This window comes from Eptatretus burgeri, chromosome 15 (assembly GCF_056783735.1).
Source record: "Eptatretus burgeri isolate ZD-2024b chromosome 15, Ebu_testis_v1, whole genome shotgun sequence".
Lineage (NCBI taxonomy): Eukaryota > Metazoa > Chordata > Myxini > Myxiniformes > Myxinidae > Eptatretus > Eptatretus burgeri.
Window position 1 is genome coordinate 52,129,634 of NC_140975.1, and position 26,455 is coordinate 52,156,088.

General features: G+C 40.9%; 1 protein-coding gene across 5 annotated transcripts in view; it reads right to left on the minus strand.

Annotated features, from left to right (window-relative positions):
• Positions 1–26,455, minus strand: part of RBKS (ribokinase) — a 62,931-nt gene that overhangs the window by 33,341 nt on the left and 3,135 nt on the right. For 3 of the 5 annotated variants that reach the window (XM_085855890.1, XM_085855891.1, XM_085855889.1), the window contains exons 2-4: positions 20,015–20,147; positions 9,109–9,198; positions 1,394–1,457 (exon numbers count right to left, since the gene is read on the minus strand). In XM_085855890.1, coding sequence (XP_085712016.1) covers positions 1,394–1,457; positions 9,109–9,198; positions 20,015–20,147 — 287 coding nt within the window. The remainder of the gene's footprint in view (positions 1–1,393; positions 1,458–9,108; positions 9,199–20,014; positions 20,148–26,455) is intronic. The other 2 variants (XM_085855893.1, XM_085855892.1) reach the window with 1 other exon arrangement.

The window sequence follows — 26,455 nt, forward strand, 5'->3', positions numbered from 1 at the left end:
CTGCTCCTCTCACTCATCTTCATCGACACCTCGTTGGGACCTGCAGAGCCAAGCCTGCTCACATAAGGGTGAGGAAGGGGTCAACAATATGCCGCAACTTCTTTCTTCGGATGAATGTGGCACCTGTCTGTATTTTGCAAGACCAGTTGTACAAGGGGTTCTTGAGTGCTTGCGGTAAGCTTTTCTTGGTGCGATTTCTATACATGCCTTGTAAAGACTTGCATTGCAGTGAAATATGTGCTTATCTTTGGTAAAGACCATCTCATATCTTCCTCCATCCAAAATCTTGATCTTTACTACCCCCGTCACCCCAAACACAACTCGTTCAGATTTCCTGTTTTACTTCCTGAAAGTCCCTGTAGGACCATCTTGTTTACCACGTGTACCCCCACCCCATCCCTCTCTCTTCCACAGATATCCTATTGTCTTTGTTCCCCACTATTTTGTGCTTCCTCTCCCGCCTTGTTATACGTTTCTGTTTATTAGTTCTTACATGAGCTTCGACTTGAAATAAAGAAAGAAAGAAAAAAGTTGCAAACCTGCTCGAATGTCTCTTTTCCTTCATTGGTCTGACAGTGTGTGCCTAGTCAATAGCTGGGAAGTTCTGCCCCACTACTTGGCCAACATGCATTCCCATGGTTCGCTCAGCCATAATAAGTCTATAGGGGGGGGAGGGGGGAGCGTTGAGGGTGTGGTGCCCCAGTTAAGGTAGTCAATTCCAATAGTAAGGTAATACGACTGAGATTGTGAGGAACCTGACGACTTTACTCTAACTGGTGTCTGCAGTTGGTTAACAACCAGTATGGCCGCGGAGTTATCCACAGCCTCGTGGCCTTAGTCGGTGATCCAGCGGCAGGTCCAAGTAAATGTCTCGTGAACCTGATGCACTCCCACCGGATCCGTAACAATATATAAATATATAGCTTATTTTGTGGAGTACAGCGTTTTAACCTTTGGTTCTCACAATCAGTGACGTCTTCATGCCTATATTAAAATAAAACCTGTACCATACTCTTTACAGCATGTTGGTGCTGCCGAAGCAGTTTCTTGGCAAGGGTTACACTGGGTGGTTTGCCATGGCCTTCCCAGCATTGTTTTGTCCATGCTTTATCCTCGTAAATGCTGAGCATTAAGCAAGGAAGCAGCACGTAGCATTTTTCATTTTTTTGATGTTACTCTGCCGGGGTTTGAACCACCGACAACCGACTCGGAGCAGATGCCATTACACATTACGCCACCAATTCAGAACTAGACACCACTAGAATTACCAAAAAGGAATCAATGCGAGTTTCTGCCACCAAGATTCTCAGGCAGCCTACTTCGGCAGCCAAAGAAGGAGGGTGACAAAAGCAAGGATTTTTAAAATGATCCATTTCTCCAAAAGTGCCCTCACCTGTATTGACATTGTTTTCTTTCAAATTCTTGATATAGCTTTCACCAAAATGATCTTGTCCAACCTGGTGATGCAGTTAAAACAATATATAGACCAAGATCAACATGCATTACAACCTCACCAAAGGTGAACAGAACCTTGTAATGTGGAGAATCAAGCAGCTGTTTTAACTACATTATCTCAGCAAGCAGTAACCTTCCATTCTCAAAGCAATCTTCACAATAAAACTAGAATTGGGCACAATTTTTATGACTTCAGAAATTGTTTCCACAAATAAAATACAACAAGAAAAAGAGGAATCAAGAGATTGCAGACCCTTGCCAGGACTTGTTTTTTTGTGGTGTGTGTGTAGTTTTGTGTGGTGTGTCAGGACTGTTATGTTATGAAATAATAGACATAATTAAAACTGGTAAACCAGTAATCCCGGGCTTCAAGGCGTGCCTCCATTTTAACAAATTTCAACACCATCACCCTATCACATGATATGGGTTTTCCGAGTTAGAAAGTTAGTTCAAGTCTGCAATGCAATATTCAAGGATTGAAAAACCCATTGCAATACATGATAAAGAAAGAAACTTCACATTGGACAAATCTAGGCTGGACAAATTTTCAAGTCCCCAAAAAAGTCCAATAACTCCACATTTGCATATTAATGTTAATGGCGAACTTGTAGAACGTTAAAATATCTTCCAGAATTTGTGGTCACTTTTTGTCTATCTTCTTTGATTTTCATTTTACGACATGTCAAAAATGGGTGATTTTCAACTTTGGGGGGCTCTGGGGCCTCACTGGGGTAAAATACAGACATAGCGTAAACATATTTGGAATCCCCTCTTCAAGGCCTATCAGAATCTGTCATTAAATTTTTTCAACTCTCATTTGCATATTTGGCATATTTAATGAGGCGAATCGGCATCATTTTAATCATATAAATTATGTAACGATTTCGATGAAATTAACAACTTAACATTCCAATGGAACCTCGCAAATGTGTGCAAAAGTTTGAGGCTGTCGTATTACCCCTTCTGGAGAAGAAGATGTTTTTAGGTTTTGGAGAAAATCCAATATGGCTGCCATACCACGTGACCGACGTCATCAAAATTTTCAAAAGATAAACAGCATGTGGAGAGTTATTAAGGTGTTAAGTTTCATTGAATTTCATCAAAGCATTGTTTTCATTGAACGGCATTTCAAAAATGGGTGATTTTAAACTTTGGGGGTCTCTGGGGCCTCACTGGGGTGAAGTCCAGACATGGTATAAACATATTTGGAATCCCCTCTTCAAGGCCTATCAGAATCTGTCATTAAATTTTTTCAACTCTCATTTGAATATTTTGCATATTTAATTAGGCGAATCGGCATCATTTAAAATCATATAAATGAAATAACGATTTTGACCAAATTAACAACTATTTTTTTTTTTTTTTTTTTTTTTGTATACCTTGGTCGAGGCTCGTATGAGAGCTAACACACAACTCACAGCAAGGAGGCATGAGACAAGAGGGGCGGGAGTGGAAGGGACAAAACATTGGGGAACAGACACAGGTGAACTGTGGAAGGGAGAGGGATGGGGATGGGACGGGGAACATGGCGAGGAGAAGATGGACATTACAGGGACTTTCAGGAAGGAAAGCAGGAGAATTGAAGGAAGTGGGCTTGGGTGGATTATCGGGGGTAGAAAAGATCGAGGATTTGGATGGGGGAAGATAAGAGGTGGTGGTGAACAGCTGTTTTGAAAGCCTGGAGGGAAGAATGGGAAAGAATAGAGTGAGGAAGTTTATTCCAAAGGCGGGAAAAAAGAGGAATGAAAGAGTGAAGATGAGCAGTGATTCGTGATTTTGGTAGTTTTACCAGAAGGGGGTTGTTGGCGGACCTTGAGCGCCCTGTGGAAATGTGGTTGGGACAAATCGCAGAGAGAGCAGGGGGGGCAAGGCTGGAGAGGAGTCGGTAGAAGACAGAAAGACCACCGACCAACCTGCGGTGATTGAGTGAGAGGCCCAAAGACTCAGCTTCATTGCGGGAGATGCCAATGATCTTAAAAGCACTGGTTTCGACAGCGTGAAATCGAGAAAGGTGGGAGGCAGGAGCACCAGCCCAGAGGGGAGAGCAGTACTCCATCAGGCTATGGACAAAAGCTTTGTAAGTGGTCAGCAGCTCAAGAGGGCCGAGGAAGGACTTTGCACGACGGAGGATTCCCAGTCGGCGACTGGCTTTTGAGGCAAGGTTGGAAATGTGACTTTCCCAGGAAAGGTCATGGCAGATAGTGAGACCCAGAAGCTTGAAAGAAAAGACTTCTTCCAGAGGATTGTTGAGAAAGTGGATGGGGGGGTTTTGTAAACGGTCCTTTCGAAGAGACATAGTGAGAGTGTGAGATTTGTCTGGATTGAAAGACATGTTCCACGTGTTGGACCAGTTTGTGATTTTATCCAGATCTGCAGTGAGCGAAGAAGCTGCTGCTTGCCGGTCTGAGGGATGACAGATGGTACGGCAGAGGGTGGCGTCATCGGCAAAGAGAAATAGAGGATTTTCCAGAGAGTCCGAGAGATCATTGATGAAAACCAGAAAAAGAACAGGGCCCATAACGCTACCTTGAGGAACTCCAGCCTGCACAGGAAGAGGGGATGAAAGAACTCCATTTAGGGCCACACGTTGACTGCGACAGGAGAGGAAGTCTGCGAGCCATGAGTGGAGATGGCCTTGAATACCATGGGAAGAGAGCTTGGTGAGTAGGGCAGGGTGCCAGACTGTGTCAAAAGCACGTGATATGTCCAGGGATACGGCTCGGATTTCCTGTCTGGCATTGAGGACCTCCATCCATTGATGGGAGAGCAGTAGCAGCATATCTAGGGTAGAGTGACCTGGTCTGAAACCAAATTGATGATTGGAAATCAAGCCATTGGAGAAGAGGAAGGATTTCATGTCTGAAGCGATGATGGATTCCATCACCTTGCTGATGATTGGGAGAAGGCTGATTGGTCTATAGTTACAGGGATCTGTTTTTGCACCTTTTATGCAGGGCAGTGATGTTAGCAGATTTCCAAGCAGATGGCAGATGACCTTGGGAAAATGAGAGGGTGAATAGAACAGAGAGAGGGTGAGCAAGAGCAGAAGAGCAGGCTTTGAGGACACGTGGGCTGATGCCGTCTGGACCGGTTGCAGAATCTGACTCGAGGTTTGAAAGCAAGCTCTCCACCTTGTCAGGAGAAAAGGATACAGAGTCCAGGGACAGTTGGGTGCGACTGGGTAAAGTGGGTAGAGATAGTGATGGGTTTGGGACACAAGATTTAGCTGCAAACACCGAGTTTAGACATTCAGCTTTATCACGTGTGGAATCAGCAGTGCGGCCATTTGAGGTAAGGGAGGGGATGGAGGGGGAACATACACCAGAAACAGATTTGATTAAACGCCACCAGGATTTTGAGGAGGGAGAGAGGTTTGAGAGTTCAGACTTGAGATGAGAAAGATGTTGTTTTCTGGCTCTCCTGAGGGTAGATACACACTTGTTCCGAGCTTTGTGGAAAGAACTGAGATTGCCCTCAGTTGGGTTTGCTTTCCATGAGGCAAAGGCTAGTTGTTTCAGGACAACTGCCTCGCCACAAGCTTCAGTAAACCAAGGGCGGGAGGAAGGGTAAGACAACTGAACACGAGAGGGGATAAATCTGTGCATGAGGGAGAGCAAGTTTCTTTGAAAGAATTCCCAGGATGAGTTGATGTTTGAGAAAGTAGTGATAGGAGACCAGTCTGTAAGTTTGATGGCTGCTCGGAGACCCTGTCAGTCGGCTTGAGTGAAATGCCAGACTCGACGGCGGTGAGGTGGTTCTCTGATAACAGCCAGAGAGATGTCCACTTTAATAAGGACGTGGTCAGAAGAACCAATTGGAGCGAAGGAAGAGCAGCAGATATTGTCAGGGAAATTTGTCAAAATCAGATCCAGAAGAGATGGAGTACCATTGGTTGAGATCCGGGTCGGGAAGTTGACCGATTGAGTCAGTCCCAATGAGTCACAGAAAGCTTTTGCTGATGTCCCATGGCAGGTGAGAGAGGTACCCACACCTAGCCAACTGGCGTGATGACAATTGAAGTCGCCACATAAGAGGAAGAGAGAGTTTGGATGAGAAGATAGAAGATGGTCCATGTTTTCGGAGAGTGAGGTGTAGATGGAGTCATCACTGTTCGGTGGACGGTACAGTACACATATAAACATGAGGTGGGAGTGGAGGGGAAGCCGAAGCCAGAGGTATTCCTGGGGGTGTGGGGGAGTGAGAGCAGTGCAGGGAGAGTGAGGAATAGAGTCTTTGATGAAGAGAGCAACACCTCCACTAGGACGAGGCTCAGGTCTGTCATACCGTAAGAGGGAGTAACCAGGGAGAGATACTTGGGAGTCAGACACGTCTTGGGAGAGGAAAGTTTCTGTTAGGCAGATAATGTCTGGTTTGTCAGTGGCAACCTGCATGGAAAGATCTGAAAGGTTTGAGCGAAGGCCCCGGATATTTGAGGTCCACACTTTTAATGAAGAGGTAGGGGAGGAGGCTTTGGGTGCAGGAGGTGGAGGGGGCGGGGGAGGGTAGGACGAGGGAGGAGGGGGGGAGGTAAGGAGGGTTGCTGAAGGAGTGTGGGGTATTGCAGAATAGCGAGGGGAGGGGGCCGAATGAGGAGGAGAAAAGGCTCTGTGGTGCTGGGAGAGAGGGGGGACAAGAGACAAGGAAGATGGCAGTTGAGGATTTGAGGAGGTGGAGTGAAGAGATGGAGGTGAGAGGGCAGTGGAGGGAGGCAGGTTGGTGGATGAGAGGTGGGGCAACTTAGAGAAGGAAGAGTGAGGGGGATGAAAGGTGGGAGAAAGGTGAGGGGGAATTTTTGAAAGAGGTGAGAGGGAGGCTTGGAGGGAGAAGAGTGGGATGGTTGCTTTGAGAGTGAGAGTGAGGGGTGAGGGGGGTGAGTTGGCACTGAAGTTGGAAAAAAGAATGGTTGATGGAAAGCGAGCATCCATGGCAAACTGTGGTTTTTAAAAGTTTTAGGTCAGAGATGCGATTTAACACAATTCTTGATGGATGCAATGAAGGCGAATTCAGAGCATGGAGAGAAGAAGCGCTGTAATAGTTGGATTTTTTAGGCAAGGAATGAAGGAGAGGTCGAAATGAGAGCAGTCTGTTAAAATAGCAGAAGAGTAGTGCATTGTGAAACAGTAAAGAGTACCACATGTGTGAGAGAGGAAGATGAAGCATTATAAGATCGTTTTTGTTGTTAATATTAATGTATGAGAGAGTTCAACAGATTAGGTCATGGAAGTGTAAAAAAAAAAAAAAAAAAAAAAAAAAAAAATCGAGGAAGACGAGGAGGAAGTTAAGAGGAAGAAGAAGTAGCAGAATCGGGAGAAGGTGAGCGTGTTGTTGTTGTTGTTGTTGTTGGGTATATATATATATTTTTTTTTTTTTTTTTTTTTGAGATAAGAAAGAGATTAGTTGGGAGAATGGGGGATGTTTGGAAAGTGGGGAGGATGAAAATTGAAGGTAATGGGGAGGATAGAAATTGAAGGTAATGGGGAGAAAAAACAAACAAACAAACAAAAAAAACCGATCGAACACCGAGTGGAACCGGTAGGCCTCAAGCCTAGGACTAGGCCTCAAACACCAGGTAAGAACGTCGACATAAATACTCACAAAATAGCACGATTTTTGAAACAAAACCGAACTAGCAACACACATTAACATGTAGGTGAGAAAATTAAACAGTTAAAACGGGACAAATAACAACCGGAACTTAACTTTGAGAACGTCAGCAGGGAGCCCCGAAGGAGACCTCTTGCCGCTCAAAACCGGAACTGGAACTTAACATTCCCATGGAATATTGGACATGTGTGCAAAAGCTTGAGGCTGTTGGGTTATCCCTTCTAGAGAAGAAGATGTTTTTAGGTTTTGGAGAAAATCCAATATGGCTGCCATACCACGTGACCGACGTCATCAAAATTTTCAAAAGATAAACAGCAAGTGGAGAGTTATTAAGGTGTTAAGTTTCATTGAATTTCATCAAAGCATTGTTTTCATTGAACGACATTTCAAAAATGGGTGATTTTAAACTTTGGGGGTCTCTGGGGCCTCACTGGGGTCAAGTCCAGACATGGTATAAACATATTTGGAATCCCCTCTTCAAGGCCTATCAGAATCTGTCATTAAATCTTTTCAACTCTCATTTGCATATTTTGCATATTTAATGAGGCGAATCGGCATCATTTAAAATCATATAAATTAAATAACGATTTTGACCAAATTAACAACTTAACATTCCCATGGAATATTGGACATGTGTGCAAAAGTTTGAGGCTGTTGGGTTATCCCTTCTGGAGAAGATGTTTTTAGGTTTTGGAGAAAATCCAATATGGCCACCATACCACGTGACCTACGTCATCAAAATTTTCAAAGTATAAACTTCAGGTGGAGAGTTATTAACTGGATAAGTTTCATTGAATTTCATCCAAGCGTTGTTTTTATTTTATGACATTTCAAAAATGGGTCATTTTCAACTTTGGGGGGCGCTGGGGGCTCACTGGGGTCAAATACAGACATAGTATAAATATATTGGGAGTCCCCATAAACATTGTTTATGTGCTATCTAAATTTGTCATTAAATTTTTTTAACTCTCATTTGCATATTTTGCGTATTTAATGAGGCGAATCGGCATCATTTAAAATCATATAAATTAAATAACGATTTCGACCAAATTAACAAATTAACATTAACATGGAACTTAGCAAATGTGTGCAAAAGATTGAGGCTGTCAGATTATCCTTTCTGGAGAAGAAGATGTTTTTAGGTTTTGGAGAAAATCCAATATGGCCGCCATACCACGTGACCGACGTCATCAAAATTTTCAAAGTATAATCTTCAGGTGGAGAATTATTAAATGGATAAGTTTCATTGAATTTCATCCAAGCGTTGTTTTTATTTCATGACATTTCAAAAATGAGTCATTTTCAACTTTGGGGGGCTCACTGGGGTCAAATACAGACATAGTATAAATATATTGGGAGTCCCCTGTTTTTGTGCTATCTAAATTTGTCATTAAATTTTTTCAACTCTCATTTGCATATTTTGCATATTTAATGAGGCGAATCGGCATCATTTTAAATCATATTAATTATGTAACGATTTCGACCAAATTAACAAATTAACATTACCATCGAACTTCGCAAAGGTGTGCAAAAGATTGAGGCTGTCAGATTATCCCTTCTGGAGAAGAAGATGTTTTTAGGTTTTGGATAAAATCCAATATGGCCGCGAGACCACGTGACCTACGTCATCAAATGTTTCATAGTATAAACTTCAGGTGGTGAGTAATTATCCTGTTAAGTTTCGTTTAATTTCATCCAACAGTTTTCCCTCCAGATCCGCCACAAAATCGGTCAGTAGGACATAAAAACGCTTTTAATAATAATACTAACGATTTCAATAGAGCTTCAGCCATGCTTGAAGCCCTAATTAGAACTGCCACTTTATAACTGCGGGCAGTGATGACAGGGCACCAAGACATGCCACTTTGATCGGACACTTGACCCTGACCCATGACGTTTATTAATATTCAACTAGCCAAACCCGCGCTCCGCACAAAGTTTTTAAAGTGAGGGTTCATTAGTACATCAATATATCCAGAGTTCACAATGTGATTTATACAATTTCTTTATAAACAATGTTTATTGTTACATTTTTTGTGTCAAATGCACCTTCTGAGGGAGTGAGCATGTGCAGAAGAGGGTTTTACATTGCAGACACCGTTTTCTATGAGTGGCATTACGCCTCTCAGCAGTGACGGTCTGTCGACGACAGACGTAATGACGTCAGCGAATGACCGATCATGTCATGACATCATTACGCCTCTCAACAGTGACGTCACACATCACCATGCAAGCAAATGTAAAAATTAGAAAATCACCAAAAATTCCCAAACCTGTCCGTCTGGCACGATCTCACATAGCCTATGCTGTACATTAGACCACAGAGCAACCGCATGCCGAAAGTGGCGACAATCCATCTGGCAGTTTCAGAGGAGATACGTCCATAAAATATGGCTTAGCGTATTAATATAATCATTGAATTCAGAATGGGATTAAAATAAATTCAAATCAAATGAAAGACCAAATAGGTGCAGTACTGCATTGAAGTCATCAGAAGGAACCCAAATAAGCAAAAAGTAAAGATGAAGTCATCAGGAGAAACCTGAATAGGATTCACATTTCAGCTGCTACTCCACAACCCTCAAACCCATCCAGGCACAGCCAAGTGAGGCTTATTCCAACAAAAAATTAAAAAAAATTAAAAAGAACCCAGATCAAAAAATTAATTCTAGCTGCCAGACCATGAGGCCATTAAGGTTGAAATTTTCAACCTATATTTCCCATCGCTACTAGATCATGACTGTGAAGTTTCACATCGATTGATGAGGCAGTTAAAGAGAGACAGGTTTTTTTTTAATTTTTCGCGCAATCCAATATGGCTGCCAGACCACATGACCCACCAATTATTCATGAACACCCTGATATCCCCAAGGCTTGGGGAACGTGTGTGAAGTTTCTCCTCTCTGTCCAGCCATTCTTGAGAAGATATATTTGTAGGTTTAAAGGTAAATCAAATGTGGCTGCCAAACCATGTGACCTACGACGCCATAGGTATGAACGTTTTGTTCCTCATGAATAGGCGGTCGTACTTGGAAAGTTTTTCCTCAATCTGTTCAGCAGTTTCAGAGAAGGTTTTTTTTTCTAAAAATAATAATAATAATAATAATAATAATAATAATAATAATAATGTTGTGACCGATGACTTTTTTTTTCTTTTTTCTGTGGACCAACTTATATCCCGATGTCGATGCCAATTTCTCCAAAATTAGCATAATGGGTTTAAAGGGTGATAAAAAGATAAAATGTTGCCAATTACACTTGATTGATAATCAACTTGAAAAAGTAAATGTTTTTACCATTTACACAATGTATTGTTATAACCCTTTATTGGGCAATGTTTTCAAATACAACATGTATCTTACATCTCGGTACTCAAACATGTATTTTATTTAAATAAGGGATTCTCATATATAAACAATTATGTTGTCATCTGAAAGTCTCATTGGAGGCTCCAATCTCGCTTCATTGGAATGTTTGCCTGCGTGATATCAAGATGATTTTTTGTACTCTTATCAACTGCAGGTTGTAAATCGTTCCCCGGCCCTTTCAATTTGGGCTGACCTCCTGACCTCTGGATAACCACTACCATGTGTGATGTATTCCAGCACCCAAAGGGCTGCAGTCTTGGTACCATTCTGTCTTGAAGATGACCAAACATGGTCATGATCTTAACCCCCCCCCCCCTTACCCCTGCATATTAAATAAGAACTCAAAAAATCCATGCAAGGCAGAATAAGAGTAAGAGTGTGTTGTTTGCTTGTGTTATGGAATCTCCTCTGGTTCTCCATATGCATATGTCTTTTAAGAAATGACTCAAAAATTGAGAATTATTTGGCACCTAGATGACCCACAAAAAATTTCATACCGATCGGATATCAGATTCTATATATGCAGTTATGACATCATAAACGAAGGCACCTGCAACATCATGAAAAAAAAAATCACACTGATTCCCCATGTGGAGTAGTACTTGCTATGTGCAAAGTTAAAAAAAAAAATTTCAATGGTGCGGTTTCGGATATGCAGAGGTCCAAATTTTTTTCTTTTCCAACATAGCTGGCACACCATGTAACCTATGGTATCACAATAGTCGATAAAACATTCTACATGAGTAACCGCTCCAATGGTGAACATTTCGTGGCAATTTGACAGGCGGTCGCAGAGAAAAAACACTCACGTTCTGTGCGGACAAACAAACAAACAGACACAGACAGACAAACGGACCAAAATGTAAGACCCTCTCCTCTGGCGAGGGTAACTATAAGGGCACTTGGTAGAGCGCATAACTCTGCCACATAATACCTAATCGAGTAGAACATATCGGGCCAAATAAATTTTTGAAATAACATGCAATATATTCTTTATGGCCCCATCTCTCAATGGTGAAGAATTAATTTAAAGATTAAAAAAAAAAAAAACTCAAATACAGATCTTCACCAAAATCGAAACAATTCATCCTTGTCAACACCAAACATGTCCACCAAGTTTCATCCGAATCCGTCAACAACTTTTTGAGATATCGTGCTATATATCGGTTTCGCCATATCTCTCAATTGTGAAGAATCACTTAAAAAAAAAAACTTATCGTAGTCGGATCCCGATCCGGATCTTCACCAAAATCTAATCAGTTTGTCCTTGTCACACACTGAATCTCTCCACAAAATTTCATCCTGATCTGTCCACAACTTTTTGAGATATCCTGTACACAGACAAACAGAGAGATGAAAAATCACTCAGAGAGTGACAACTTGGCAAAACAGCACAAAGTAGAATGGAACTTGGTAGAATGCATACCTCTGCCAGGTGGAACAGTTCATGTTTTGTATCCCACTGATGGGCTGGATCTGAACCAAAATCCAATCTGCTTGTTTTTAGTCACCTATTCAACTCATCCACCTTGTTTTGTCATAACTCATCCACAACTTTTTGAGAAATAGTGATAAATTTAGTTTTTTTGCCCTTTCTATCAATTTTAGAAATCATGCCTGTGTTGACATTTTGACTATAACATTAATTAACCTCCGCCATCTTCGAAGATGGATGGAGGTTACTGTTTTCACCCCTTTCTGTTTGTTTGTTTGTTTTTTGTGAACAGTATTACGGAAAAACTCCTGGACGGATTTCGACGAAACTTGGTGGTGGGGGGGGGGGGGGGGGGTAGGTATGGTCCAAGGATCATGCCATTAAATTTTGGACTTGGTCCAAAATTGTTAGAGAAAAAAAAAAAAAGAGAACCCCCCCCCCTCCCAAAAAATTGTTAGAGAAAAAAAATTTTTTTTTTGCATTTCTACATGCTTTAAGTGATTTCCAACCCCCCCAAAAAAATTGTTACCCCCCCCCCAAAAAAAGAATTTTTTTTGCATTTCTACATGTTTTAAGTGATTTCCAACCCCCCTTAAAAAATTGTTACCCCCCCCCCCAAAAAAAAAATTGTTAGAGAATTTTTTTTTTTGCATTTCTACATGTTTTGTGATTTCCAACCCCCCCCCCCCAAAAAAAAAATTGTGAAAGAAAAAACAAATTTTTTTTGCATTTCTACATGTTTTAAGTGATTTCCAACCCCCCCAAAAAAAATTGTTAGAGAAAAAATATTTTTTGCAACTTTTTTTCAACAAAATTTCGATTTCTTTTTTTTTGCATTTCTACATGTTTTAAGTGATTTCCAACCCCCCCCCCCCCCCAAAAAAAAATGTTGGAGAAAAGAACTATAACTCTGTCAGCACTGTTGACATCATATTTAATGAATAAGATATAAGGTTCACTTGAGTGACCCAGCAGTATTGGCGGCAGAGGTTTTGCACTCTCCCGAGTGCTCCCCCCTCTAGTTAGTAGTTGAATTCAGCAACCTGACATGAAAATGCTCTTCAAATTTCAAGTGAATCCGATGAAAATTGATTTTAGAAAATTTGGTCCAAGTTAACTTTTTGGCCTATTTTGACCTTTTGGCCTATGTTTACCTCAAAATTAATAGGTGGTTGAATTCAGTGACCTGATCTGCAAAAGCTCTTCAAATTTCAAGTCAATCGGATGAAAAGTAAGGATTTTAGAAGTTTGGCCAATGTTGACCTTTCGGTCGATGTTTATCTCAAAATTAATAGGCGATCAACATACTTGTCAAAAAACAAACAAAAAAATTTGCCAAGTAACAGACAGAAAGGGGTGAAAACATAACCTCCTTCACCTTCGGTGTTGGAGGTAACTAGAAGGGCACTCGGTAGAGCACATACTTCCGCCACGAAATGCCTGATCCAATAGAACATATCGGGCCCGATAAATTTTTGAAATATCATGCTATACCGTATATCATTTTTGGCCCCATCTCTCAATGGTGAAGAATCATTAAAAAAATTATCACATCCAGATCCGGATTCACATCTTCACCTAAATTGAATCAATTCTTCCTTGTCACACGCCCGACCTGGCCACCAAGACCGGGTCTGCACTCACTTTTTTGTTCAAATTAGCGGAGTCGATCTAGTTTTTTACTTTTGGTTGGAAGCGCCTTCTTCTTTTAAAAATAATACATACATATGTATGTGTACATATATATATATATATATATATATATATATATATATATATATATATATATATATACATACATATACATAATTGACCCCTCCCACACTCCTCTAACCAAAGTAGCTGCATAAAACAACCCAAGAAGACTTACACAATATATACACATATGTATATATATATATATATATATATATATATATATATATATATATATATATATATATATATATATATATATATATATATGTCCATCCATTAGGATCATACTCTGCTTAGGCAGTGCCAACGCTCTGCACAGTCTCCTTGGCAATTGGGCACAATCCTGGACAGGTCGCCACTCCGACACAAAATACCAGCATGTACCAAGTTTCAGTTGAATATGTCAAAGGGTATTGGAAAAAAAAAGTCTGAAAAAAAAAATATACAAAAATATCAAAATAAAAAAAACCACAGGTGGGACGGACGGACAGACGGAGAGCAAACCTATAATCCTCTGGTGAAACTGGGAGGGGACTAATAAAGAGAAATCCAATTAAATTCAGGTATGTCCAATTATGGGATGAGCCAGGTTAGCTATAAAGTTCATTTGCATACACTTTGATTCATCACAAGTATCGATATTTGAGTAGGCTGTGCACGGTGCTAAGAAAAGGTGCAGCCTGGATGTTAACAAAGTTCCAGACGGTAACTTTCAACCAATCACGCCATGAGACTTGGAGAACGAAAATGTCATCTATTAGCCAAGGTTATAAGGTCATAACTGAAAGAAAATTTCAATCTGTCAAAAGTGCAATGGCTAGTGTGTGGTCCTGCCACACATTATATCAATGCAACATGCCAACATACCATTGTGTGGTTGGATTTCTTAATTGGTTGTGCAGTCCTTAAACACCAAAAAACAAAGAATTGCATGACAGTATTGGCATGGATTATTGCTTTGCATCAGCAGATCATACGAAGGATAAACAAAACGTGTGGCCACACAAAGTTGACAAGATGCTTCAGGAATTTGTTTCGAAAACGTCGCATGCATGAGAGCCAAAGCCACACTCGACCGCAAGTGTCATATGAGCAGCTCCAAAACCCCACATGGGGCCACTCCACAGACAGGCAAACAGTTATTACCACTGCCACCAAAGAAAGAGCGCATACCTCCACCAACCTGAACAGTTTACATTTTATATCCCAATGACAAACTAGATCTGCATCTGGACCTCAACCAAAATGCAAATGGCTTGTTCTGCTCACCTACCCAACTCATCCACCAAGTTTTGTCATAATCCATCCATAACTTTTTCAAACATCATGGTATATATCGTTTTGGTACCACCCCTCAATGGTAAAGAAACTTTAAAAATTAAAAAAAATTATTGGATTGGATCCAGATCTTCAGCAAAATCCGATCAATTCATCCTGCACACACTCCCAAGCTGTCCACCAAGTTTCGTCCGAATCAGTCCACAACGTTTTTAGATATCCTGCTCACAGACAGATAGGCAAACAGACAGGGGTAAAAACAACCTCCATCCACCTTTGGTGGCGGAGGAAAATAAATACACAAATCCGTATCCCCCAAAATGGCCCAATTCCCGATGAGATGTTGTAAATCACTCACACATGTGCAGGATTACTGCCACAAGCCTGCTTTACCAACAAAGGAAAAGGGCTGGGAAAGGAGGCACGCAGGAATAAAGCACCTTTTGGTGGAAGGAACAAATAAGAGCAGGGAAAAAGCAACAAAAATAAAGAGGCGAGGAGGAGGCAATAGTATGGCAGGGTTTGACTTGCTTTGGTGAGACGTGCAGCTTGACATTATTGCATGAAGGCACTCTTGCTGGCATATGGAGGATGTCCAAGAGCCAACTACAACAATTCATCCTCGGATTGGCGAAACATATTCCACTTGCACACAATTGAATCGGAAACAATGGCTAGATGCATCTGGGAAAATATGGATCTTCATTGCAGGAAGACATTCATCGGCATGTCCTCCACATCCCAAGATGGGTCTTAATTTTCCAACATCTTGGTAAATTTCCCAAGCAGTGGAAACACTGCCAATGACATTGTCTGATGGTGGAATAGTTTGATGAGAAAATATTATCATTTGAAATATACTACGAGCGAAGCATCAATCTAACGATGGCTGGTTTCAAAAGAAGAAGAAGAAATGTAAAGACTGCACATTGTGACACCATACCTGGAAAATACTCAAAACGACTAAAGGTCATCGTTTATTCTCAAAATAATGACAAAATGTCATTATTAAAGCAGGAAAAAAAAAATATATATATATATATATATATATATATATATATATATATATATATATATATATGATTTCTCAATGACCACTTGTACAACAAGCTCCACCTCGTTGAGTCTATCAAGAGAACCATCAATCAGCTCGTCCTTAATTTCTTAATCAGCCACACCCACAAGATCGACAGTTACGTGCCCTTCTATTAAAAGGGCAATAACAACATCAGGAAGAGAGACAATAGCCAGAGGAGGCTATCGTAGAGGACCAAGCCTAGCTCAGCTACAAAATGAAAGCTGTGCTTCCTCCCTTTCCCATATATCTACCAATATCAACTGTAAAGGAAGTCTAGAGAGAAATAATTAGTGTTGCCAAATGCAGGCAACATATACAATTGCTTTTCCAGTTTGTGGAACGATTATTTTGTGCAAAGGGGCTGACAAAATAGTTCAAATGTAACCAACTCACCTCTAAACTGTCCAATCCAGATTTTATTCCCAACCAGACCGGTTGATCAATACCCAAGGGTAAGTTGCTCATCAATGTTGAGGTCCCATGTCGTAATGCAATCGACAAGATGAGAAGAGTGATCCCGAGCAAGCTGACCAAATTCCAAAATGTCTTCAATGACAATCGAATATTAGACCTGGCTTGCTGGTTCAAGAACTAATTTTGCATGCTCTACTAACCACAGATCCCAAACTAATGGGTCATGGCATATGATGACAATTCTGGACCTCTTTCAACGAAACATTACAACAACAAATAAGTTTTCATTATCACTGCTACAAACAGTGCCGACAAAGTCTACACTCACTTTCAAAATTTTCACCTTTTGTTGCCCTATAGCCTGGAATTAAATTGCATTAAATCAGACTATTTCCACCTTTATTTACACATCATAACCCTCAACTTCCAAGTGAAAAACAAATTCTACAAATTTCAGAAAATTAATTAAAAATAAAAAAACTAGAATATCTTGGTTGGATAAGTGTCCACCTCCACTCGAGTTCGTACTTGGTGGAAACACCTTTGGCAGCAATTACAGCTGTGGGTTTGTTGGGAAAGATCTCTATCAACTTTGCACACCTTGACTGGACAATATTTGCCCATTCTTCTGTACAATACTGGTCAAGGTCAGTCAAGTTGTGTGGAAGGACAGCACTCTTCAAGTCATGCTACAGATTTTTGAGTGGATTTAGGTCAGGGCTCTGACTGGGCCACTCAAGGACATTCATCTTTTTGATCCTTAGCCACTCCAGTGTAGCTTTGGCTGTGTGCTTCGAGTTGTTGTCATGCTGAAAGGTGAACTTCCGTCCCAATTTCAGCTTTCTTGCAGAGGGCAGCAGGTTTTCCTCTAGGATTTTTTTTCTGTATTTTGCTCCATCCATTTTCTCTTCTGTCCTGACAAGAATCCCAGTCACCTGCTGATGAGAAACATCCCCATAACATGAAGCTACCACCACCATGCTTCACAGTAGGGATGGTATTCTTTTAGTGATGTGCTATGTTGAGTTTGCAAAAATGGAATGTTTTGCATTTCAGCCAAAAAGTTTCATCTTGGTTTCGTCAGACCACAAAAAACTTTTTGCCACATGGCTTCAGAATCTCTGGAGTGTTTTTTTTCTGCATACTTCAAATGAGACTCATGGTGGGCTTTTTTGAGTTATGGCTTCCTTCTTGCCACCCTACCGTACAGGCCAGACATGTGGAGTGCTTGAGATATTGTTGTCACATGCACACAATGACCAGTCTTTGCCATAAAGGCCTGTAGCTCTTTCAAAGCTGCCAGTGGCCTCTTGGTGGCCTCTCTGATAAGTCTCCTCCTTGCTTGGTCATTCAGTTTGGAGGGACGGCTTGATCTTGGCAAGGTCTTTGTGGTACCATATGCCTTCCACTTCTTAGTGATTGGCTTGACTGTGCTCCAAGGGATATTCAACCCTTTGAAATATTTTAATACCCATCCCCTGATCTATGCCTTTCCACAACTTTATCCCAGAGGTCTTTTGAAAGCTCCTCAGTGATCATGATTGAGTCTTTGCTGTGAAATGCACTACCCAGCAGAGGAAACCTACAGGAACAGCTGATTTTATTCTGTAATAATCACAATCACTACAATTTAACACAGGTGGAGACTAATTAACTTGGTGCGATTTTGAAGGTGATTGGTTACACCTGAACTAATTTACAATTGCTATTATAAGGGGAATGGACACTTATCCAACCACGATATTCTAGTTTTGTATTTTTTATTTTCTGAAATGTATAGAATTTGTTTTTCACTTGGAAGTTGTGGGTTACGATGTGTAAATGAAGGTGGAAAAAGTCTGATTTAATGCAATTTAATTCCAGGCTCTAAAGCAACAAAAGGTGAAAAATTTGAAAGGGGGTGTAGACTTTCTATAAGCACTGTATATACACACACAATGCCATTTAATGGCAAAAAAAATTCCAGTGAGAAAATGCAACTTCACTGCAACTGACTGCACAGGATTTGACCACTGCAAAAATGTCCGTCAGTCCATGCAAAGTTAAATTTGCATCAGACAGGTTAAATTCACGGGCAAGCAGTCCATTGGACAGGCTCAATTTTCAAAGCAGAAAGCAATGGTAAAATGATTTCAAGTCACCAGCGATAACAGTAAACTTGTTGGCTGGTTCACATATTGTCAACCACTGCAAAAATGTTCTATAGAACTTCAATGGAACTTCAGGCCATTCTATAGAACTGTTCTATGGAAATTCACAGGAGGGGAGGGGGATTTTTCTTTTTTTCCTTATGTCTACCACCTGACCCTGGGTACTACCAACACATATGCAAAATTCGGTGGAGAGGGCAGCAGGTTTTCTGGCGAAAGGTGAAAATCTTAAGTATCCTACCACCCCCTCACTTTTCTACATTTTGACGGATAAAATTTGTCTGATGTTCATGCAGCGCTGCCATGATTGGCTGAATGGCCTCCTCCTGCATCTAGTTTCCTTGTGTAACACTTCACAGGGTATTGTGTTCTATGAACTCATATATTAGCGATTCTTCACCATTAAGAGATAGGGCCAAAAACAATGCACAGCATAGCATGATATTTCAAAAACGTTATGGACAGATTATGACAAAACTTGGTGGACAAGATGGTGATAAGGACTAACTGATTAGATTTTGGTGAAGATCCGGATGTAGGTCAGAACTATCAGTAAGATACAAAATGTAAACTATTCAGCTTGGAAGAGGTATGTGCCATTGTCGTTTTTTTAAAAAAAAATTTGACCGCAGTCTGTTTCCTATAATTCATTGGAGGACGTTTTGATTGAACTTGCCAAACTGTCCAGAACTATGCAGATGGGAGACATCTGTTTCAATCATGCGCTATGCAGTGAGAAAGTCAGTCAAGGAACTTCAGGACTTGAAAAAGGACTGCTGTAACCAACCTTTGACAGTCCTTGATTATTGCAAATGAGTACTGGCCTGATGCTGACCAGACTGACACTGCTTGACACCGTTTAAACTGTGCTCAGCTTAGTGTAAACTGTCAATTGTAATTCCGGTTCTGTCACTAACATAATTTGAATCATATTCACAAGTGTTTACAGTGATATTTAAATCTATTTTTGTCATTTTGATTGGTTATATGGTGTAGCTCTGGAATTGTGAGGCTTTCTGGACGGATAAGATTTTAAAAATAAAATTTGGGATTTTTTTTTAAAGATGGGTTAAAAAAATGGAGCAACCAGCCAGGTAGACAGTTTGACAAAAGACACGAATTTCAATGTGTGCTGCAGTATACATGTGAAGTGCTCAAGGATTTAATGCCCTGAATGTGTGTACAACATTCCAAGAACTTTGGATTGCACTGAGAGTTGTGGACAAGTTGCAGTCCCTTTCCTTTATTTTATTGATGCCTTTTTAGAAAATGCTCCCCCCCCCCCCCACAACCTGTCAGAGCTGAACATTCACAGTGAAGATTCTGCCAACAGTTTGATTCAAATAAATCAAAGACCTTGTGTTTGAGCACAAAAAAAACAAAAACTTTTGAGTATAAAGTACCTATACTAGTTTGCATAGAAGAAGGCAAGTTTGAAGTTCTACCGTGGTTCTTTTCCCAGGATACGTAGGTTGAAATCCCAATTTCTTAAGAATGAGCAGCATATTAGTCATACAGCTTGTCGACTGCATACCTTGGCCAAAATTGCAGTTGTAGCACCAAGACGGGAAGCCTGTACACATTGATTGGCTCCCTTGCCTCCAAACCCAGTAAAGAATCGATTTCCATGGATTGTTTCTCCAGGTCTTGGAAGTCGTGGAGTAAAACTAAGGGAAAGGCAATGCAAGTACAAAAAAATAACGATAATAAACAAACACAAGTCTGGAGACGGCAATGGTTCACGAGCGGTATTTGACAATGTAGATTGTTTCAGAGGTCAAGGATGAGACAATATGATAATTTTTGATCAAGTTATAAAAATGATCAACATCATGTGGTATGAGTGACAGGTTATTTGCTGAAAAATGTCGAAAACCCAGTTTCGTTCAACAACTTTCAAAATTTGACCTTTGCATAACCTTTAAAGGTCACAAAACAATGTTGTGGACATTAAAATAAGGAAACAAGATACGTGCTATAGCTTATTGGAGTTAGTTAGTCAAAGAAGGTCGAAAACCCGGTTCGATTCCCACAACTTTGAAAATTTGACCTTTGTGAACTTTAAAGGTCAAAGCTCAAGGATTATGACCTTTTGTGCAAAACTTCCTCTGGAAAATTCCAGGAACACTAAAACGTCATATAGGCTATATGGCATTTCGCACTCCTCGGATTATCCATACTTTGATGAAATCAGCGTAAAAACAAGCTTGAAGGGGGCGCCACGGGCAAGGTGTTCGAGATAGAGCAAAATGGTTTGAAGACTTTAGGTGGGGAATGACCTCAAGATTATGCATAAAAAATATTGTCATTCTAGCTCTCAAAGTTTGGGCGGTCGTCTGATTTTTATGTCAAAATTCGTAATTTTCTAAGTTCGTGACCTTGTGACCTTGACCTTGGGAGGAAAATCAAAAATCGAGCTCCATGGGGCTATGCAGGTGCCATTGGGCTAACCAAATACCAAAACTCCTGCCAGATTTGACAAACCCCTCAGAGAAGATGTAACTTGAAATCGGCTACCCCATAAAAACATGTTTTTTGGGCGTGGCTCTGCCCATAATGGGCGCATCTCGCCCATTCTCAGGAAAGCACAACTATATCATGATATAAACCTCCCACCCAAATTTTATCAGGATCGGATCAAAACCCACGGAGCTATGCTCGGGACAGACAGACAAACAGACAGACACACTACCCATAACGAATGTAGTGGTCACTTACTAACTCGTGAACCAAAAACAAAAACTAGAAGGGCACTCGGTACAGTGCATACCTCCGCCACACAATGCCTGGTCCACGAGAACATATCGGGCCCATTATATTGTGAAATATCATGCTATGCAGTACTATGTCGTTTTGGCCCAATCTCTCAATGGTGAAGAAACACTTTAAAAATTAAATAATTCTCGAATCCAGATCCGGATTCAGATCTTCACCAAAATTGAATCAATTCTTCTTTGCCACACACCCAATGTGTCCACCCAGTTTTTATCAGAATCCATCCACAACTTTTTGAGCTATTGTAATATATCGGTTTAGCCCTCTCTCTCTCTCTCTCTCAATGGCGAAGAATCATTTTAAAAATTTGAGTAGTTGTGTCTGGATCCAGATCTTCACCAAAATCTAATCAGTTCATCCTCATCACATACCAAACCTGTCCATAACTCCATGAGATATCCTGCACACAGACAAACAGACAGAAAGGGGTGAAAACATAACCTCCTTCACCTTCAGTGGCAGAGGAAAAAAGGTCAATATTATTGCAACAAATGGTTCGCAGTCCACTTGAATCCAAATTATTGTTCTAATTTTTGTTCCGCCAAAACCAGACGTTACGGAATAATGGCTAAAGTGTCCGCTATAAATCAGGAAAGGCGATTGTTCATTTCCAACCCTGGCCGAGTTGCACCAAAGATCTGCTAGTTCCTTGTCTGATGCTCAGCACGTCAAGGATAGAACATGGATAAACCCCATGGGAGAAGAAATTTATCTTTACTTTCTCTGCTGAGTGCAGAGAGAAACAAAATGTCATAAAGATGATGTCACCAGTACCCATCGTGCTCTTGGAATTTGCATCAGTTTTGTCCAAATCTCTCAAATACAAATACAGATGACAGAAAGCATACGCATGACACATTAGTACTTGAGTGAAGTCGATGGTGAGTCATCACAAATTCCCATCTCAAGCAAAGTTGAAAGATTGAGTGAAGTTCCGCCAGGATTGATCCAATCTCAAATGTTGTTTAAATAAGAAAATAAATAAATTATTGTTCCCCATTTTGATCCCTGTGATGCTAAGTATCCACCCAGTGAGGCATGAACCAGAGGTCAAATCCAAAAAAAAATCATTATATATTTCATGTGTCGCCCAATGTTCATTGATTATACAAAGTTTCATTGAAAAAAAACGTTTAAAAATGTGCCTGGAATTGCATTTGACCTTTTAATCCCGCAACAAAGGGGAGGGAGGGGGGAGGCTAAAAACGATTCTGCTCTCGCACCTTTTTGCCATTTGGTGATCATAACTCGCAAGTTTGGTGAATTTCGGCCAAACTGTTTAGGAGATAGAGTGACGGACGGACAGATAGACACAAACCCAATTAAAATCCCCCTCCCCCCACCCCCAGCTCCGGTTTTCATCAAAAGCACTCATTTTTATTAAATTGCTATATCTATCTATAATTCCAGCAATCTCTGTGTGTCTGTCTGTTTGGCTGTCTGTCTGTCTGTCTGTCTGTCTGTGACCGCCGTTTTTCGACGACCGCCGGTCCGATCTCATTGAAACTTGCCAGGAATATTGCCGGGGACCCGCGGATGTGCCTTTTTGAGGTTTGATATCGATTGGACGAGCGGTTCCCAAGTTACGGCCATTTATCTGTCAACCAATGACAAGACACGGTGCTATGACATCACGAATGACGTCACAATTAATGTTTGTTTATTTATTTATTTATTTTGCACGATCGACGGTCCGATCTGATTGAAACTTGCCAGGAATATTGCCGGGGCCCGGCGGATGTGCTTTTCAAGGTTTGATATTAATCGGACGAGCGGTTCCCAAGTTACGGAAATTTATCTGTCGACCAATGACAGAACACGGTGCTATGACATCATGAATGACATCACAATTAATGTTTGTTTATTTATTTATTTTTTATTATTTATTTTGCACGATTTAAACTTGCCAGGAATATTGCTGGGGACCCGCGGATGTGCCCTTTCGAGGTTTGAGAGAGAGAGAGAGAGAGAGAGAGGCTGCACATACTGGCACTCACCTACGCGCACGCACCTACGGGCCCACCCCTACAGGCCCGTACAAGTCTAGCTATAATTCCAGCAATCTCTGTGTGCGTGTCTGTCTGTCTGCCTACGACCGCCGTTTCTCAACGACCGCCGGTCCGATCTCATTGAAACTTGCCAGGAATATTGCCGGGGACCCGCGGATGTGCCTTTTCAAGGTTTGATATCGATCGGACAAGCGGTTCCCAAGTTACGGCCATTTATCTGTCGACCAATGACAAGACACGGTGCTATGACATCACGAATGACGTCACAATTAATGTTTATTTATTTATTCTTTTTTTTTTTTTTTGCACGATCGACGGTCCGATCTGATTGAAACTTGCCAGGAATATTGCCGGGGACCCGCGGATGTGCCTTTTCGAGGTTTGATATCGATCGGACGAGCGGTTCCCAAGTTACGGCCATTTATCTGTCAACCAATGACAAGACATGGTGCTATGACATCACGAATGACATCACAATTAATGTTTATTTATTTAATTATTTTTTATTATTTCTTTTGCACGATTGAAACTTGCCAGGAATATTGCTGGGGACCCGCGGATGTGCCTTTTCGAAGTGAGAGAGAGAGAGAGAGAGAGAGAGAGAGAGAGAGAGAGAGAGAGAGAGAGAGAGAGAGAGAGAGAGAGAGAGAGAGAGAGAGAGAGAGAGAGAGAGAGAGAGAGAGAGAGAGAGAGAGAGAGAGAGAGAGAGAGAGAGAGAGAGAGAGGAGAGAGAGAGGCTGCACATACTGGCACTCACCTACGGGCACGCACCTACGTGCCCGCCCCTACGGGCCCGTACTAGTTACCCTAATTATCCTATTTGCATGGCACCAAACTGAAAATGTAAGTTCGGTGGATTATCTACATCAGTCCAAATTATGCAAGACAGTAATTAGTCTGCATTTATGCAAAGTGGAAAATTTCCCTATTTATATATTAAAATTCAAATCGCCTTTGTACACATCTTTCACTTGCATTTGAAGTCATGCAGACATTCATACTCACAGAAAAGTAAAGTACTGCACAGCAACAACAACAAAAACAAACTCATGCATATTTTAAGATACAAATACGAGTTCCCTTTAATTTTAATACAAGGAACTTCGACACAGGAGGCGGCCATTAGGCCCATTAAAGCTTATGCTACGATTGCCAAACACATCGCTGTTTCTGCTCTATACTTTTAAATTCTGAGTGTCAAGTAAGGAAGCAGCACGAACCATTTTTAAAGTCTTTGGTTCAACTCAGCCGGTGTTTGAACCTGACTCGGAGCAGACACTCTAACCATTGCACCACCGAATCTGGTCAAGTCTGGATTTTATAGACTTCTTTCAACAAAACAGACAAATGTGACAATAGCACAGAACCAGATATTAAAGAATCAAGTAGGGTTAGGACAAATCACATGAAAATTAAAGGTCCCCTGACATGCAAAAGTACTGAAATTTCATTTATATATGTCCTAGAGGAGTTTTTCATCGTGATTTCAGATCTGACAATGTTTTTTCACAATACTCATTCTGTAAAATGTAAAATTTTAAAAACAAACGTCTTCTGGAATGCCCCTAAAAATTCTCCTGAAAGCGGCGTAACCCACATGACGTCAACTACAGTATGACAAAAGCTGCACGTTAATTACTCGGGTTGGTGGTCTACGTGATTCTATTGGCTTGCTGTGCGTTTCCACATTTGATTGGTCGACTCAATCGCCTCGTTCATTTCTGCTTTAAAAAAAAAAATCGAACATTTGGTTTGGAATAATGGATGACATGGACTTTGATTTGTCTGGTAAAGACAATGAGTGCGAGAGAAATGAAGGATTTTGGTCTGAATCACATGGAGAATTGTCGGATAACATAGTCGCGGGAGGTGAAGTTCAGGCAGCTGGAAATGAAGTACGCCTTAGCAGTTCGAGCCCGAAGCAGGACAAGCAGAGAAAAATGGCGATGAAATTCCAGGAGTTCATGATGATCGGGAGGACATCGAAGGAAGACTCGGAAATAACAACAGGTTAGACAAAATCCTATTCGTAATTCAATAATGTAAATTCGACTTGCATACTGCTCGATATCAGAAATATTTCAGTGAGGTGACGTGAACAGCGCAGCGCAGCGGACATGTTGCTTCGCGCCGAATTAATCACAAACAAGGCCGGCGAATGTCATCGGCCGTATCTCTCCGCGCATAAAACGAAGCAAGATTGCTGTCCGGATACGATGAAAACTTGTGTGCAGAACACACCTTGTGACACAATTGTCTCGAGTAGTCCAATAAATCTGACGTTCTGTTGCATTTTTATTTATTTTATTCCTACTGTCGTCATGTAGCACCAGTCGAAAGCAATGAAGAAAAGAGAATAATAAAAGAAAGCTACAGCACGTCAGATTTATCGTCCTAGTCGGACGGACGACGGATTTATCGGACTAGTCGGACGGACAACGGATTTAATCGGCCTAGTCTAGACTCTAGAGTTGACAAGTAACTTGTATTCGCATGCACACAATGTATAAGTCAATGCGTAAGAGTCCCGAGGCTATGAGGCCGTGTAATAGGACAGATAAATTGGTCTTTCATAGTTGTGCAAACATTTTTTTTCCCTTTTCTTTTATTACAGCATTTTGGCTAAATGTTAATGAATAGCATGCCAATGGAAGCAGTACCTTCACTTTAGATGTCCATATTCTCCGACGATTATCATCTTTTGGGAATACATGAAGGCTTACACCCTCTTTGCTTGTATTGCTGCATCCTGCGACGATACATCTTGCAGGCATTTTCGAAAGTACGGCTAAAAGTCTTAAAAACTTTTGCGAAACAATCACTGGAATTAAGACGATCACAGAGATTGCACTAACATGTGCAAAATGCATTTGTATATACTTTATAAGGCGCGCGACATCTCGACTCTCGAGTCAATCCACTCTGTGCGAGTTTCTGTATGTGACGTCACGCTGCGATTCGCTGAATTCAATTTTTTAGGGGCGGGGCATAGCACGTTGTGAAAGGCTCCAGAAATGATCGAAATATTGCTCTAATTATCCCATTTTTTTTTTTAAACATGGGTGATTTCTTCACTGGGAAGGTCAAGTTAATATATAAATAACAAGAAAGTTTTGCATGTCAGGGGACCTTTAAAGATTTGCAAAAGTAGTTGTGAGACGTTTGCCCTTGATGCACTTCTGGGGCATTGA